Source organism: Epinephelus lanceolatus, chromosome 21 (genome assembly GCF_041903045.1).
Source record: "Epinephelus lanceolatus isolate andai-2023 chromosome 21, ASM4190304v1, whole genome shotgun sequence".
Classification (NCBI taxonomy): domain Eukaryota; kingdom Metazoa; phylum Chordata; class Actinopteri; order Perciformes; family Serranidae; genus Epinephelus; species Epinephelus lanceolatus.
In genome coordinates this window covers 7,671,675-7,687,392 of record NC_135754.1, presented here as the reverse complement: position 1 = coordinate 7,687,392, position 15,718 = coordinate 7,671,675, and the positions used below count along the sequence as shown (strand labels likewise).

The 15,718-nt window shown below is 37.8% G+C and overlaps 2 protein-coding genes across 2 annotated transcripts; one reads left to right on the top strand and one right to left on the bottom strand.

Moving 5' to 3' along the window:
- Window positions 1-1,354: 1,354 nt before the first annotated feature.
- On the top strand, window positions 1,355-10,487 carry LOC117247720 (uncharacterized). The gene is made up of 5 exons (XM_033612344.2): window positions 1,355-1,600; window positions 2,922-3,028; window positions 4,822-4,914; window positions 5,025-5,186; window positions 7,611-10,487. Exons 1-5 carry the CDS (start codon window positions 1,564-1,566, stop codon window positions 7,821-7,823), a joined length of 612 nt encoding a protein of 203 aa, XP_033468235.1. The 5' UTR covers window positions 1,355-1,563; the 3' UTR covers window positions 7,824-10,487.
- Window positions 10,488-12,604: 2,117 nt separating this feature from the next.
- On the bottom strand, window positions 12,605-15,426 carry mrpl27 (mitochondrial ribosomal protein L27). Its single transcript, XM_033612345.2, has 4 exons — window positions 15,341-15,426; window positions 14,617-14,745; window positions 13,405-13,472; window positions 12,605-13,318 (listed from the first exon to the last, which is right to left on the bottom strand). Exons 1-4 carry the CDS (start codon window positions 15,390-15,392, stop codon window positions 13,112-13,114), a joined length of 456 nt encoding a protein of 151 aa, XP_033468236.1. The 5' UTR covers window positions 15,393-15,426; the 3' UTR covers window positions 12,605-13,111.
- Between the last annotated feature and the right edge of the window lie 292 nt (window positions 15,427-15,718).

Here is a 15,718-nt window from a genome sequence, read left to right as displayed (position 1 = left end):
AAATTAGTTACATTTTTATTCCATAAAAAAACACAAACGTTATTAATCATAAATAGAAATGTTTCAACCATAAAATCTGATTAGGTTTTGCACTTTGTCCACATTGGTGTCGGGATCAACTGCAAACTGACTTGTCAGAGATGGCTGCCATCTTTTTTTTTTTTTTTTTTTTTTACATGGATTAGTCATTGTACTTATATTACCACTAGATGGGACATAAAAGTGTCCACAAATGAGGACAACAGGTCTGAGTTAAGTAGAATGAAATACAGTATAAGGTCCCAAAATGTGATGTCCTCATATGAGGACACAGTCTCAGGGGGAATATATAATATACATGAAAATACAAATGGTAAATGTATACTGTACAATATTTGACTGTAAATTTACAGTAAATTACTGGCTACTGGTTGCATTTCTTTAACAGTAAATTACTGTTAATTTTTACAGTTAATTGTTCTAAAATGACAGCTGTATGCTGTGATCTCACAGTAGTTATGTGATTTAGCAGTATTTTCCTGTAAAATTATTTTTTAACTGTAAACTCATAGTTAAAGCTTGTTATTACTGATGGTAATGGTACATTCCTGTAAATTACTGAATTTAACTGTAACTTCACAGTTTATGTACATTTGATTACTGTGATTTAACAAAATGCTCCTGTAGAATTGTTGTATTTCATTGTAATCTTACATTAAACTCCATATGTTACTGTGATTCATCAGTATGCTACTGTAAACTTACTGTGTTTACCTGCATGAACTTCACAATAAAATTCCAAATTTGGTTAAATATCACAATAAAATATGTATATATCAATAAAATGTCTTTCAAAACAATGTTTAATGGTCTCCAGACATAATCTCATCATTTCAAACTGGTTTTCTCACCTTATACATATAATGTTATATATAAAAAATATGTTGCTGTCAATAAAGCAATGTGTTCATCAGTGTTAGACATGCAAACATATGATAATTTCGAGAAATATTATGCATTAAACACAAAATGACAAATGAGTTAAAATGAAGTTTATAATAATAATAATAATAATAACAATAATAATAATAATAATAATAATAATAATAATAATAATAATAATAATAATAATAATGAATAAATAAATAAATAATAATATAGCGGAAAAAAGATCACAGTATGATATTATTATACAGTAAAAATTGTATTGTATGTAGTAGTAATTTTTGGTAATTTGTTGTACTGTAATATTAAGAAAAAGCCTATTAGATCAGCTCTGCGCGCGTCGCCATTAACTTCCACTAGAGTCTGCACAAGAGTCATCTTTGCTTTGGCTTTGCTTTTTCTCAGGAATGATGTCAGTTTAGGGTGAGTTATTAATGCCGGTAACACTTTCTGTCCTGCCTTGGTGTTAATATTTACCCGCTGGTTAATCTCGGGGGATCTGGTGTCTGACTCTGTACCGTGCACAGGACAACTTTCCAAAACGTTGGGAGGTGTGTTTGAAAGCTGTGGCAATGTTTGTAGAGACAAGTTAAAAGTTACATGTCTTTTTAATCTCCGACACCAAGAGCGATTCCTGCGATGGCTCCAGAGCTGCTGATTGTCCTAGTGGCTTCAGGTGAGACCAACACTTTCTACACTATGACACGTTTTAGTGGTTCATGGCCACAATCAGTTGTATAGCCTACACATTTTTTCTTTTACCATTACATTACATCAGTCATAACACGGGGTAAATGTAATTTCTGTTTGTGCAATATTACAATGTAAACCTAATCAGGGCTGGGTGATATGGAGAAAATCAAATATCAAGATATATTTTTTAATATTTTTTTTATTACCAAATGCCTTCATATGGATATTGCCACGATATGGTGGGGTTGACTGTTGGTGCTTTTAAATATTTTGAGATTCTTGATAAATAATCATTAATAATGTAGATATAATGAGTGAGCAGGTAGAGGCGAGAAAGTGTTGTAGTCTGGTAATTTCAGAAAATGACATCACTTTACTGTAATGCAGCCATTATAACCAGGAAGAGACAACATCTAAGACGATATTTAGTCTCATATCACGATATTAATGTAATATCCATAAATTGCCCAGCCCTAGCAACAAAGTAATCTGACACAACATAAATGTGTCACATGATGGGACATTTCTGCCAGCAAAACTTTTTAATAATTTACATGAAGTAAACTGTGATTTTTAAACATAATTTTGTCATATTAACTTTGAAAATGCAGCTTATATGACACAAAAGGTATCAGGTTACTGGATCTTTATTTAAATGTGTATTGATATGATGCGTAACTACCTACTAATTTTACCCACAAACAAGTAATTTTACCTACAAACACCAAATACTGTATTGAATATAATCAAATTTTAAAGACAACACATTTACACATTTTCAGTGACAAATTTGCCAATGGGGTTAACCCAAAACATTCTGTTACATTGACATAATATAAAATAATAAGCAAGTTAAAGTTAAAGGATTTTATTTCTGTCCCATCAGTGCATGAGTGTTTTTCTTGGCTTTTCATGGAAATACAGAAAATTGTAGCTTTAGAGATATCACAGTGCATTATATAGTATGGTTGGAATGTTATTAGTAGTAGTATATCAAATTAATTTTGTATTGATGAAAACTTAAACAAACAGATCTCCCTGAATGACCAATAAACCTTTCATCAAAACTCACAGATTCTTAAACACCAATGAGGAAACATTTGTTTTGTACAGAATTTCATGAAAGACATTTACAAATGGCAGAGCTTACTGCATGTACGTGGGCATCAGGTAAACTTTACTGCCATTTGGTGTTCAGAGAGTGAGATACATGCAGGGGGGCATATTGCCCATTCTCCTTACTTACCTTTAGTGTAGAGTCCACATGCAGCCTTACTGTATGCTGTATCTCTCCTCGGCCTCAGGGTCCTGTGTGGCATTTTGTTTGGTGATCCTGATGCTGGTGGTGGCCCTGTACAGAAAAGATCCTCTGTGCTGCATATTCAGACCCTCCACAACAGAGCACTACACAGTAAGAACAACTCTCTACTACAGAAAGACTTCAATCACATTAACTGTTCAGTAAGAATTTACAGAATCGACCTCTTCATACCAGATTCTATTTGACTGTCTTTAGGCAGTGGTGTACAGCTGTAGCTTCCACAAATGTAATACTTTATGACTCCCCACTCAGAGAAATAATCTTCCCATCCTCATTTGCTCCCTTGATACACTCTCTATAGTATTTTTTTCTACTGTTTTTAGAAATTGAGTTTCAACACAACATTTAGTATACACAAGTCTATGTGGGCAGTGTACAAAAACAGCAGTAGAAAATCAATAAACCATCAACAACCACAAAAAAGTAGAATAGTCCCAGAGACATGGCCTGATTCACCTGTTAAGGCATACATATGCTGTTGGGACCGTCCCGCCCCACATCAACCACCCTTTATGTACTAGAATATGGATGTCCGACCCGAGCTGGTTACAGTTCAAAAAGAGTTAAAGGCGATGATGACTCAATGACAATAGTATGACTCAGAGTTTATTAATTAGAACTGCTGATGAAAGTGTGTGTGTGTGTGTGTGTGTGTGTGTGTGTGTGTGCCTATTGACGGTCGGTAACAACAGCAACAACAATAGGGTTACAACGACAAACTGAGTGCCTCAGCAACATTGCATTAGTTGCGTTCTGCTCAGGTTAGGTTTGGACATGAAACAGAATGCGTGTTGAGCTCGGGTTGGGCTCGCCTACTCCTGACGCTGGCTTGTGACGGGTTCTGACAGAAATACGCAGTCCGAGCCGCCCTCTAGTATGATCCAACCTGTGCTACTATGCTGGAGTAATAACAGGTTTCTGTGTGTCAGTTAGTTTATAGTAATTTCATTAAACACACAACTTTATTTAGGAATATGACCATGCAACACTAGTATGATAATAGCTACTACTAATACTAATAAGAAAACTATATTAACTAAAATAATAATAATAATTTGCAGGGATCAAATTATTCTAGTCTCCTGCAGGTTCTGGGGCCCCTAAGGGTCTTGAGCACCTGGGCAGAAATTGCCATATTCCTTATGATAAAAAGTCAAGAATCTAGGAGGCCTGCATTATTAGTGTCTCTGAGCATTACAGAGTAAGGATGAGAAGGAAAAGGCGAACCAGAGTGTGAGAAGTGAGTGTCACTGGAGGGCTTTTTGTGTGCACAGCTCCCCGTTCCTTTTCCTCTGTGCTCCTGCCAGCTCGTGTGTCAGTTCTGTCTGGACACAGCTTCACTGTGGCATTCAAGCACATGTTAGTAGCAGCATGCATGGCAGATTAAAGATCAGCAGCTGAAGCCAGACTACAACCACACTGCCACAGAGAGAAATAGCAAGAACCCTCCTTAATACCCACCAGCCAGAAGGTCAGAGGTCACGGTCGACTACACAACATCACCCCTGGAGCTGACAGGGATTCTTATCAAAGGGCTCCTCAGTGGGGTGCATATTTACCAGTGTAAAGCCTCTTCCTGTGTCGTCCACTGGTTCACATACCTCTAGTATTATCTAGCCATACAGAAAGATACAGTTTTGTTTTAATGGATTTTTAGATATTCATGTCAGAGGTTTCTGCCTCAGTGGTAGTTAATGGAGTAAAATGAATTGGTTACACAAATGACCACTTTCAAAAAGTACCCTCTGAGTGAAATATCACGACCACCACTGCTGTAGATGTTGACATGGGACACAGACACCAATTATACTATGTAGAGTAACTTAACTGAAACCATTAACTCTGTAAAATGAAAACTAATCTCTGATGATCTTTCTTCCCAGGATGATCCTCCTCATTACCACAGCAGGCACTCTTTGACTGGCATCACTAATGAGCACAGCACTGCCATGAACCAGGGAGCTACTGGAGCACAGGTAGAAAGTGTGACTTTATAACTAATGAGAACTGCAAAGATTTGAAAAGTATCCAGTGCATCTGCCAGAAGTTTCATATCAGATTTTTTTCTGCATGTGTGTGTATGCAGTTTCCCGGAAGGCTGTTCATAATAGGGAAGCCAAATGACTACCACCTGAATGGGGCTCTGCCGAGGCTGCCTTCCTATGAGAGCGTTCGTAAGAAGGACCGGCAGAGACATATCCACAGTATGATCTCACAACGCTTTGGCCTCAGTGGCTGCCATGATGAGGTGAGCACAGTGAGCATATAATATTACTAGAACTACTACTATAATTTGTTAGCCTACATTAAATGGGAAAGTGAGGCAATTATCATCTTCAAATTGGCAAAGAGGGGGCACCCAAAAGCAATTATGCTTTGGCACCCAAATGGCTAGCAACGGCCCAAGGTGAGCAGACAGAGAGCTACAAAATCTGTTCTGTCCTGTCAGTGGCTCCAGGTACTTTCCCTTACAAACTTTGATTGCACTTCACCTTGACATGAAAAAGGTTTTAAATAAACATTCAATATTTTGGGAAATACACCTATATATTCACTTTCTTTCCAAAAGTGGCACAAGAAGATTGATGCCCCTATCATTTCTGTGGGGCAAGTATGAAACTAGGAGTTAGGAGGTGGTCAGCTAGCCTAGTTCTCTTCAGGGTTCAAAATTATGTGTCTCCTGCTCACCAATTAACACCTTCTATCTCATTTGTTAAATCTGTATCACCTCAGTAATGTGAAAAAGAGACTTTGTCATTTCCATGGAGAACATCCTAACAGTTTATCCTTCCACTCAGGACTTCTGTGCAACACATCCAGCTGTAGCATGGGTTTCTAGGTATGGTTAGTCAACACAGATTGTAGACAGTGGTGCTCCCAGAAATTTTTCATAGGTGTGGCCAGATGGGGCAACTGAACATCTTGGGTTGGCACACCAAAACCAACAGCCGTAACTGAATTTCAGGAATTCGATTTTACTGTTTATGAATACAGGCCGGTTAAAAACTATGTCAATATGGAGAATTAATGAATCACATTCTGATATACTTTGGTTACAGTTAACACTAGTCTACTAATTATCTGATGTACATAGAATAATACCGCTACAGTCAACACTTTGAGTTCTTCAGCAATCCTGTTTTAATGTGTTATTATATTGGACAATTCATTGTTCTTCAAAAAGGCTAGTTGTCCTTTTCCTCAAAAAGACAAATATATAGCTTTGATTTGAAGGAGTGTGTTGATTGTAAGGAAACAACATTTAGTGGGAACAAGCCTTTTTTATGCTCAAACTTTTCATTGCTTTTTCAGTATTGGAACACAGTACATTATAAATGAACAAACAATATTCAAAGTTAAAAGAAAAGAGTTATAAGGAAAAAAGAAAAGGGCGGGCACATTCTTCTTGGCAGTGTGTAACACTGGTGTCCTAAAACGTTTATAACACATCATATTGTCATGCATGTTCATACGCTTAGCATAAACAATTATATAATGCACAAAGAGCAAGCATAAGAACCACAGATATCAAGTGACACATTAATCATCTTTACTGATCATCTCCATATAGAGACCTCAAATGTTTCTGAAAACCTTTAAACTATTATTTACTTTGTGAATTCTTTAAAGCTGATTTTCTCCTTTGACTTTCAATGTCTCAGCACTATCTTGTTCCCCATGATGAGAGCTAGTGTTACCCAGGAACATATCTTTGAAGACATACTTTTGTGGCCTCCACTGGCAAGATGCCCTGTATACATAATGCTGGACCCTCAATGAGATCTGTTTCCAGTATATTGTTAATACATTTGACAAGAGCTAACCAGAAGTCATGGGCCATTTCACATTCATAAAGGGAACAAGTCTTCTTAAGTTTAGGGGAACCTTGTAAGTACCCATAGAACCCATTTTCATTCAGATATCTTGAGGCGAGAGTTCAAGGGACCCCTCTGGAAATGGCCATGCTAGTTGTTCCCTTGCCAAAACTTGCCCTAAAGGAGGTTTACTTAGCCCCCTTCCTGACAAGCTATGCTGACATGGATGGTACCAATGGATACCTTAGGTAGTCTGTGCATGCCAGAACCCCTTAAAGACAATAATGTTGACCTCCAATTATTTTCACCAGGCTTGTTGCCATTTTTGTTCTCACTTATCTGTCTCAAATTTTCAAGGATGTGGCTTGGTAGCTAGAAAGCTATATAGGAAGGTAAGGTCCACATTCTTAATGCTGCCCAGAGAGCTCACATAATAGTGTTTTTTTTCCAGCTGGCAAAAACATCCGTCAGTTAGCACAACACCAGATATTTCAATTGCTGAATAAACTGGAGGTGTTGGCATGATTTAGATGACATTGGCTAACAGTTCCCATAATGATACAAATAGCATATTTTTGTAAGATACTCTTCCCCAGTTTGTAACACAGCCTTTCCTTTATAAATTTTTAGTCTCCAGCTGAAGCTGTAATAACCCTGATGTCACCATGATTGTTTTCTCAGTTATTTGAAAGCTCCTCCAGAGCCACAGAAGTTAATATACAATCTTTTTGTACAGGCTGAATCGTACTGCCCATGTCTGTGAACTTATTTCAAATGTCTTCAACTGCGTAGTTCCATTTACCTACATCTTTACGTTTATTACAATACAGTCTTTTCTTTGTCACATTCTGTTCCAGCCTCCACCAACATATGAAGAGACCCTTCGCCAGTCCCTTGACATTTTACCTGTGAATCTGAACTCCCTGGATGTTCACCTGTCAATGCACCCCCAAGATCACTCCTCGAACCTCACTGAAGACACACACAACCCCATTCAACCACCCACACCGCCACAGGAACCAGCTTCCTCCCGATGCCCAGCACATAGCTCCACGTTTCTGTCAATCTGAAAGTCTGCTGTCAAGCCACAGCATGAGGAAAGGGGCTACTTTTGTTCGAGCCAAGTGAGTGACGCCATCAGACACAAGAGAAGAGTTTCTGGAAGAGCTGTTGATAGATCCCTGTGATCCTTCTTAGAGGTATTCTCATGATAATGACTCTGGCTATACACTCCACAAGGGTGACAATGACACAGCTCTGCTTTGTCCATTCAATTCCTGGCAAGTTTTACATTGTGTTTTTCCAAGAATGGCATAATGGGAGGATGGATTTAAAGGCTTGACAAATGTGATTCCTTAGAGACAATCAGGTTATTTTTGTTCTGAAGACTTTTATTCCACATGTTTGAATTCAACAGATTTTATATTAATTAAATCCTTAATGGTCAGTGCCTCCATCAGTCTTTCACTACTCAGTCTTTTCAGAAACCTCTGAAACAACATTTAGATCATCATATGATACCATGGCTTTCCACCAACACCCAGTATAATCTCACCCTTTTAGGATTAATAATTCACTGCATTGATAGAATTGTGAGGAAAAAAAATTGATTAGCTGTTAAATGTAGTCACAGAAAGAACCCTAATAGAGAAAGTGGCACTTTTTGGTTCTGTTCTAATTAAGAAAACCTCAATTCCATCGACATTTGTAATAACGCAAGCAACTAAAAATTCAGCTTTAAAAATAGCCTTACTCAACAGTACGTCATAAGGTAACAATATTGTTATTATGGGGATATTGTGGGTATCCAGTAGTGTTTGGTCAATATTCCTTACTTCAGAGGCCTTTAACAAGCCCCAGTTTTGTGAGCTCAGACATTTCTGTAAACAGCAGGACAGAGAGGAGCATGAAAACATGTAAGACAGCAAAGATGACAGCTAAAAGGACATGGACAAAACCAACTTGTGATGACATGAGTGCTCGTACAGCCATTCCTGTAAATTTTCATAAGAGCTGAAGTTTTTTCGTAAATTTAAAGTCATTTTTGAGTAACTTTGTTAGCTCACATTTCTGTATTTAACAATAAGTGTGATGGATGGATGCCGATTTGTCTTAAAATGTGGACCGTAAACCCCAGGACCATGTCTGTCTATAGTCGAGCTGCTTCATCTCAGCAAGTGAGATACACACTAGCAGCTCAGTGATGCTATAGGCTACTTAGAGACCATGATGCTTTGAGCGGAGTGCCAACATAAGCATGCTAACATGCTCAAAGTGCCTTAACATGCTGATGTTTAGCAGGTAATGTTTACCATGTTCACCACCCTAATTTAGCATGTTAGCATGTTAACATTAGCTTATTAGCACTAAACACAAAGTACACCTGAGGATTATGAAAATGGCATTTGGTCAAAAACCAAAATACTGAACCAATTAAAATTTTGACCTGATGATGAAACTGAATAAAAAGTCATCAGAGCGATTACAGTTTGTCTTGTAGGAGACACAAATATCTGAAACAAATGAAATGGCAATCAATCAAATAGTTATTTAGACATTTCACTTAAAGGTCAATTTGCAGGTGGCGCTAGAGGGAAAGTCAAGGGGTCATTAGAATCAGTGGGATTCATCATCTGGGAACCATGAATATCTGTACAGGGTTTTGTGCCAATTCATCAAGTAGATTTTAAGATATTTTACTGGACAGGTGAAAATTTTGACCTGCTGATGGCACCAGAAAATAAGTCAGGGAATCAACTAAATCATTAGGATTCATCCACAGAGCACCGTGAACATCTGTACCAAATTTCATGGTAATGCATCCAATAGTCGTTGACTCATTTAACTAAAAGCTACAACTATTAACCTGTTGGTAATGGGCTTCATCCTCTGAGAATCATAAATGCGTGTACAATGTTTCATGCTGATCAGTCCAATAGTTGTTGTGATGTTTAAGTGGTGGACCAATGGACTAACTGACAGACAAGCTGACATTTCCAACAGTAGAAACCAAAAACTCAATGTCATTGGGTGTTGATATTTGGATGACTTTAGGTTGTCAGGTGACCAAATTCCAACGTCAGGACAAAGTCTAATGTTGTCGTCATTTGACGTAGAAAACTGATGACATATGACATTGATATTTTGTTTAAGTTGTGTTATTAAGTAACCAATTCCCAGCGTCTTTCAAATGTTGCACACCAGTGTCATCTTGACGTATAACAACATTTGGTTGTAAGTTATGAGAATCAAAACCCAAAGTCTGCAAAACGTCATAATGTAAATGTCCCCACAACTTGACATTTAAACATTCTTAGACACTCAAAATATTGTCAACCTGATTTTCATTCTAACCTAACTTTTATGTCTGTCCAGTGTAAGGGTTCAGCATCTTTCCGATGTCATATTGACGTCTGATGCCAGGTTAGCCTAAGAAACTTGGTTTCACTCTGGTAGAAGTTTCTTTGGCAAGACCAAGCATTGCTTAAACAGTGACAGTGTTTGGCCTGCACTCATCATCAGTGACTGTTACTCACAGTTTGAGAGGTAAAGTACGACAGCACAGTTACTATTTAACCCAGATCAAACACTAACCACAGAAAACACAAACCAACCATAACCAGGAAGCATCTGGGAGAACTAGACTACACTTTGCTGCTTGTGGATCCACTGATGACCTGCACCGATACTTGCCTGGACTGAGAACCAAAAATACAGATCTCGCACAATTGTCAGTGGCTATTCAGTAACTTCATGACTCATTTTTTGGTTTCTAAAGAGGAAAAACACAAACAGTGTAACAGGTACCAAAGAATCAAATTGCTCACACTTGGTTACTTGATGCTGGTTTATGGAAGTGTTCCTCAGTTTATCCTCGGTATATTATCCAATCAGACTGTGGAGTGCACAGCAACCCACAAACAGTGATGTGCCCTCCACCATCTGAGACATAGAATGCCATGTCTGCAAACTGCTCACATCCATCATTCGTTCTGCTTCATGACAGCGTTTCAACTCCCATATAGTTTACTAAGCCTTACCCACACTCCCCCTGCATACCACAAGCCTCTGAAATACAGCCGTTCCCATTTATCTCCTAATTCCTGTTCAAAGCTCGTTCAAAGAGATGCTGATAAGCTCGTACCATTCACAACAAATTTTACACAGGGATTGTTGAAGGACACTGGCAATCATCAAAGGGCTCCTTTTATCCAAGTGACAGAGTAATCATAAACCTTAGGAAGTATAATTCTTAAAAGGAAACTACGGCTATTTTCAAAATCCATACATGTTGTTCCTATGGACAAAGACAGTCCAACAGTATTATTAAACATGAAAAACTCTCTCTGCTATCCAAACACTAGAGTTAAATTTGCAGAGTCATCAAGTATAAAGTCTGGAGCTGCTCCATGGACAATTAATTGGGAAAGACTTTATAGATGACAATGAGAGCACCCAGGGGAATGTTCTGAATATATGGGTACATTTTCTATTTTACAACTGTGAACACTACAATAGAATAAAGCTCATTTGGGTATAAAGAAGACAACAAGCAAAATCAGGCTCCTATTCATCGTCTAGGGAGCAGCTCCAGATTTTATATTTAGAGATACCTCTCAGGTTTCTTTAAGAGTGAATCTCATGTTCACAAATATTGATTGAACTTTCCTAGGCCATGGAAATAACATAATAGAATTCTTAATTTGGGTGGTATTCTCTTATAAGATTGCTTCTTTTTTCTGTAACTTTAATTTATTTAGAAATAGGCCTGGAATGTCAATATGTGGATTCTAACACTAGTAAGTCAAACTGAGGAGCATATTAAGTACTGGAGGAGTGATTGTACGACATCATGTGGTCAATTTTGGTATTACACCTTTCCAACAATTTGTTTCCACATAGCACATAAACTTGGTTTGAGGTCTTAATTAGTTCTCTGTAACATTAAAAATGTGTAAATCAATATGCAACAATCAATGTTAAAGCAAAGATGAATATTCATAAATGATAAATCAATATTTTTACACTCATAAAGGGGACAGAATCATCAGCATTTCTAATGCTGCACTGACTAAAATAAGAAATGAGACTACAACTAACAATTACATCATTGTTGATCAATCTGACATTTTTGTCTTAATAAAATCATTAATTCTTTGGTGTATAAAATGTCAATCCAAAGCCCAAAATGTCTTGTTTTGTCCACAACCCAAAGACATTCAATTTACTGTCAGAGAATTAAGAAAGTGAAATCAAAAGATATAGACATTTAAGCTAGTTAAGCTTACTCTGTAATTATTGTGTGCAGATTTGGAAGTCAGATAAACGAGTCTCAACAACCAGCTACTGCAGTGCACCTCCAAAACGCTCTGTCAGTTCAGCAGCTTCCCTCTCATCATTTCTGCTTTGCATGAAAACTGAGCTCAGACAAACCAACAAATACAGTAACATGTCATGTGAAATAATATATGGTTCATGTAGGACCCCATTGCCTATGGTAAAAAGTAAAAAAAAAAAAAAAGGAGATTTCTGGCATTTTTAAGGAATATGTCACCCACAAACTGACCATTTGCATATCAATTACTCACCCTGTGTTACAGACAGATGTTTTTAATATAGTGTTGCTGTTAATGCGGACCCCTTTATTTCAATTCATTAACAATGTTCTCTGTTTTTAGATACTTTGCTTACCATGGAGAAAAAAAAGTTTCTTCCCAAATTCAACATAACATGGTGTGAGTAACTGATAAACCAATCATTATTTTGACTGTGAAATGTTCCTTTAAGCAGCCACTGATGTTTAAGTACTAACACATGATAATTTACTTAACATAAAACCAGAGTCATTAAAGACTTTCACATATAAAACTTTAATTCAGTAAATACAGTACATGTTCTATTACAGCGATGACACCTCAGTTTTAAGGTATCCTTACTTCTTGGTGGACATGAAGCATCTCAGTGAACAAAAGCTGTAATGATTGACACCAGCCCATGGTTATGCGCCAGTATCACAGACTGTATTGGGATGATCTTATTATTAAATACAGGGAAAAAAAAGTCTACAGTGTGCGTTGAATTGTTGACTTTTTGTAAATAAACTGGAAATCCATGGGTGACAGAACTGAACTCCTGTTTAATAGGTGCGAAAGAGTGTCAAATAATCATGGAACTCTGAGACAGGGAACCAAGGAGAGGCCAACAGTCTGCAGGTTTACACTGACTCCTCTCTGTTCTCTGGCTGATGGTCTGCTGCTTACTTAGTTCTCCACAAATCGGTCAAAACAAATCCTTGCTGATCCCACAACGCGCAAGAATACCTGGGAAACAATGACGTCCCAGCCCAGTCCAGTCAGTGTTAGACCATGTCTATCAGTTTAAACTTGCCCTCCTGTTTGAGGGGCACGACATTGATGAAAGTCTTGTAGAGCACGGCTCCTTTTGGCAGCTTGGTGATGACCCGGATGACCTCGGGGTCGCGTGGTGGTGGGATATAGACTTCCTTGGTGAACCTGACGTAGCCGTCCTCCAAAGCAAAGAGCGTCTTGTTGGTTCCCATCCCCACCTGTGGGACAGAGATGGAGGAGATGAGAATGTGCAAATCTGCACTACATCACATCAACATTCTCTGATACAGAAAGTGTAACTCACATGTGCTCCTGGGTGATACCTCATCAGCCTCTGTGTCGCAAGGATGTTACCCGCATGGACAAAGTTACCTTGTGACCAAATGAAAAGAGATGTTAGATCGTCTAAGCTCCAGTATTAACACTCATTATTACCAATGTCGTGTTGACTACCCTTCTGGTTATTTTCTTTAAATTTTTAACAGTGTTTTGCAAACAACCCTGATTCCAAAAAAGTTTGAACACTGTGTAAAAATCTTCTTCAACCTATATTCAATTAAATACAGCCCACAGACAAGATATTCAATGTCCAAACTGTATTGGGGTTTTTTTGTGATTATACACTCATTCTGAGTTTGCTGTCTACAACATGTTTTTAAAAAGTGGGAACTGAGGACACTGATTGTTGAAGTTTTGAAAGGGAAATTCTTTTCTATTCTTGTTTGATATATGATTTCAGTTACTCAACAGTCAAAGTTCTCCATTGTCCTTCATAATGCACTACACATTTTCACTGTGAGCCAACTCTGGACTGCAGGCAAGCCAGTCTAGTACACATGCAAAATGTGTCTCATTATTTTGCTGGCCTAAGCACGAACGTGTCTGAAAGAGACATTGTTTGGGTGGATATGAATTATTCCTCTAGTTTTTCATTGGTTTCTATTCACTTTCTCATAGTATGGAAAACTAACTTGCACAGACTTGAACTTGTTTTATATATGATAACTGTATAGGATCCTCCTTTACATCAATGGGGACATGCTGAATGGCAAAAGCACCTCTCTGTATAATTTAATACAGTTCAACAGTGACGCCAACAACCTTAGAAATGAGTTGAATCTACTGCTCTGTGAAACTGTTTAAATAAAAACTAAAAATTAGCATCATCATGAAGGAGGACTTGGTGCAGGACTCTTGTATATTTGAGGTACATTAATTGTTAGTTTAAGTCTTTCTTTGTTCATAATAAGAAAAATATATAAATCGCTAGCCCTCTCTTTTAACATGTGGAGCACTGTGTCTAATTTGACCCAGTGCTGTGTATGAGCTCTTCTCTTCACTGTGTTACTATCCATTTTTGACACAAAAGGAGATACTGAGATATCAAAAGCTGCTATACTTTAAAACCATGAGATTACATCTATTTGACCAGTACTCAGCTATCACTTTGACATGAACTTGAGGGTGTGGAATAATTGTAGCACTCATAGGCGGTGTTAAATAATCATGTTATTACCGTCCTGTTTCTTGAAGCCGTATCTCCGGCCAGGGCTCTTTCCTCCGAGGTTCTTAACGCTGCCACCAGATTTCTTAGATGCAAATCTCACAGAGTCCAGCAGGGAGGTCTGGCCAGCTACCAACAGACCTGAAACGAGCAGCAGCACAAAGAAATTCATGTCAACTCACTGACACCCCCAGTTTCAGCCCTGATATCTTACAGTCACTTTTTTTCCGTCAGTTTATCAAGATCTGACTTGTTTAATGTGAATTACCAGCGAGGTACATAGCTGAAAATTACTGAAACTTCTGTAGAGCCTGCTTATTTCGCAAAGTGGAGGGAAATAACTGTGCAGAACATAAATCTAATCATTTTATTGGCATAAATAAAGCACCAAAGTAAGTGAATATGTCTCAAATCGACCATGCGACAATTATTATGCACGGACGTCTTCAGTTGTTCACTGATAAGCGTAGTATTATTACAAAAGACATAATTTGTGAATTACAAAATAAGTATTGTTATGTTTACACTGCATCGAGTCTATGACATTCAGTGCTAATATACACATTGAAAGGCTAGCACCGCTAGCTAAGTTAGCATGTCACACATTTAAAGCGTTGTGAACTGCTAACAAAACGCACGGAGCAACTGGGAATAAATGCGCATATTTCTCGCGTTCTCACGAGCAATTTGTGCAAAGAAATGATAAAATATTCATTTAAATAACGTTACTTGATACCTGCTCTGGTCTTGAGCAGCAAGGACGCGAGCGCTGCCATCTTGAATGACATCGCTTGCGTCAATTGCGTCACATCCGGATTTTCTTTGCTGCATTCAATTTCCCCAGGAAAGATGCTGGACCGTAACAGCAAACTGAAAATAGAGTTTATACGTTGTTACCAAAGTGTAGCTAAATGGCATCAAAACTAACGCTTACGTCAGCATAATTAAGAAAATACTACAAACAATAAGTCCCTCCAATAAAATATTCTTGTCTGTTGATTTTAATGCGAGGAAGTATCATGCTTTTTGTAAATCTGCAGCTTAAATGTAACCTTATGATAAATGGCATATGCAGGAGTCTTATTTAAAATTGTAAATTTGATTTATACTAAGG

What these genes read in the sequence shown, in the direction of transcription:
- LOC117247720 (XM_033612344.2), top strand. Translation starts at nt 1,564, where the DNA reads ATGGCTCCAGAGCTGCTGATTGTCCTAGTGGCTTCAG. An exon ending in CCACAACAGAGCACTACACA is followed by an intron (nt 3,029 to 4,821) that starts GTAAGAACAACT and finishes CTTTCTTCCCAG; the next exon opens with GATGATCCTCCTCATTACCA. An exon ending in TCAGTGGCTGCCATGATGAG is followed by an intron (nt 5,187 to 7,610) that starts GTGAGCACAGTG and finishes ATTCTGTTCCAG; the next exon opens with CCTCCACCAACATATGAAGA.
- mrpl27 (XM_033612345.2), bottom strand. Translation starts at nt 15,392, where the DNA reads ATGTCATTCAAGATGGCAGCGCTCGCGTCCTTGCTGCTCAAGACCAGA. An exon ending in CGGCTTCAAGAAACAGGACG is followed by an intron (nt 13,473 to 14,616) that starts GTAATAACATGA and finishes TTTGGTCACAAG; the next exon opens with GTAACTTTGTCCATGCGGGT. An exon ending in GGTATCACCCAGGAGCACAT is followed by an intron (nt 13,319 to 13,404) that starts GTGAGTTACACT and finishes TCTGTCCCACAG; the next exon opens with GTGGGGATGGGAACCAACAA.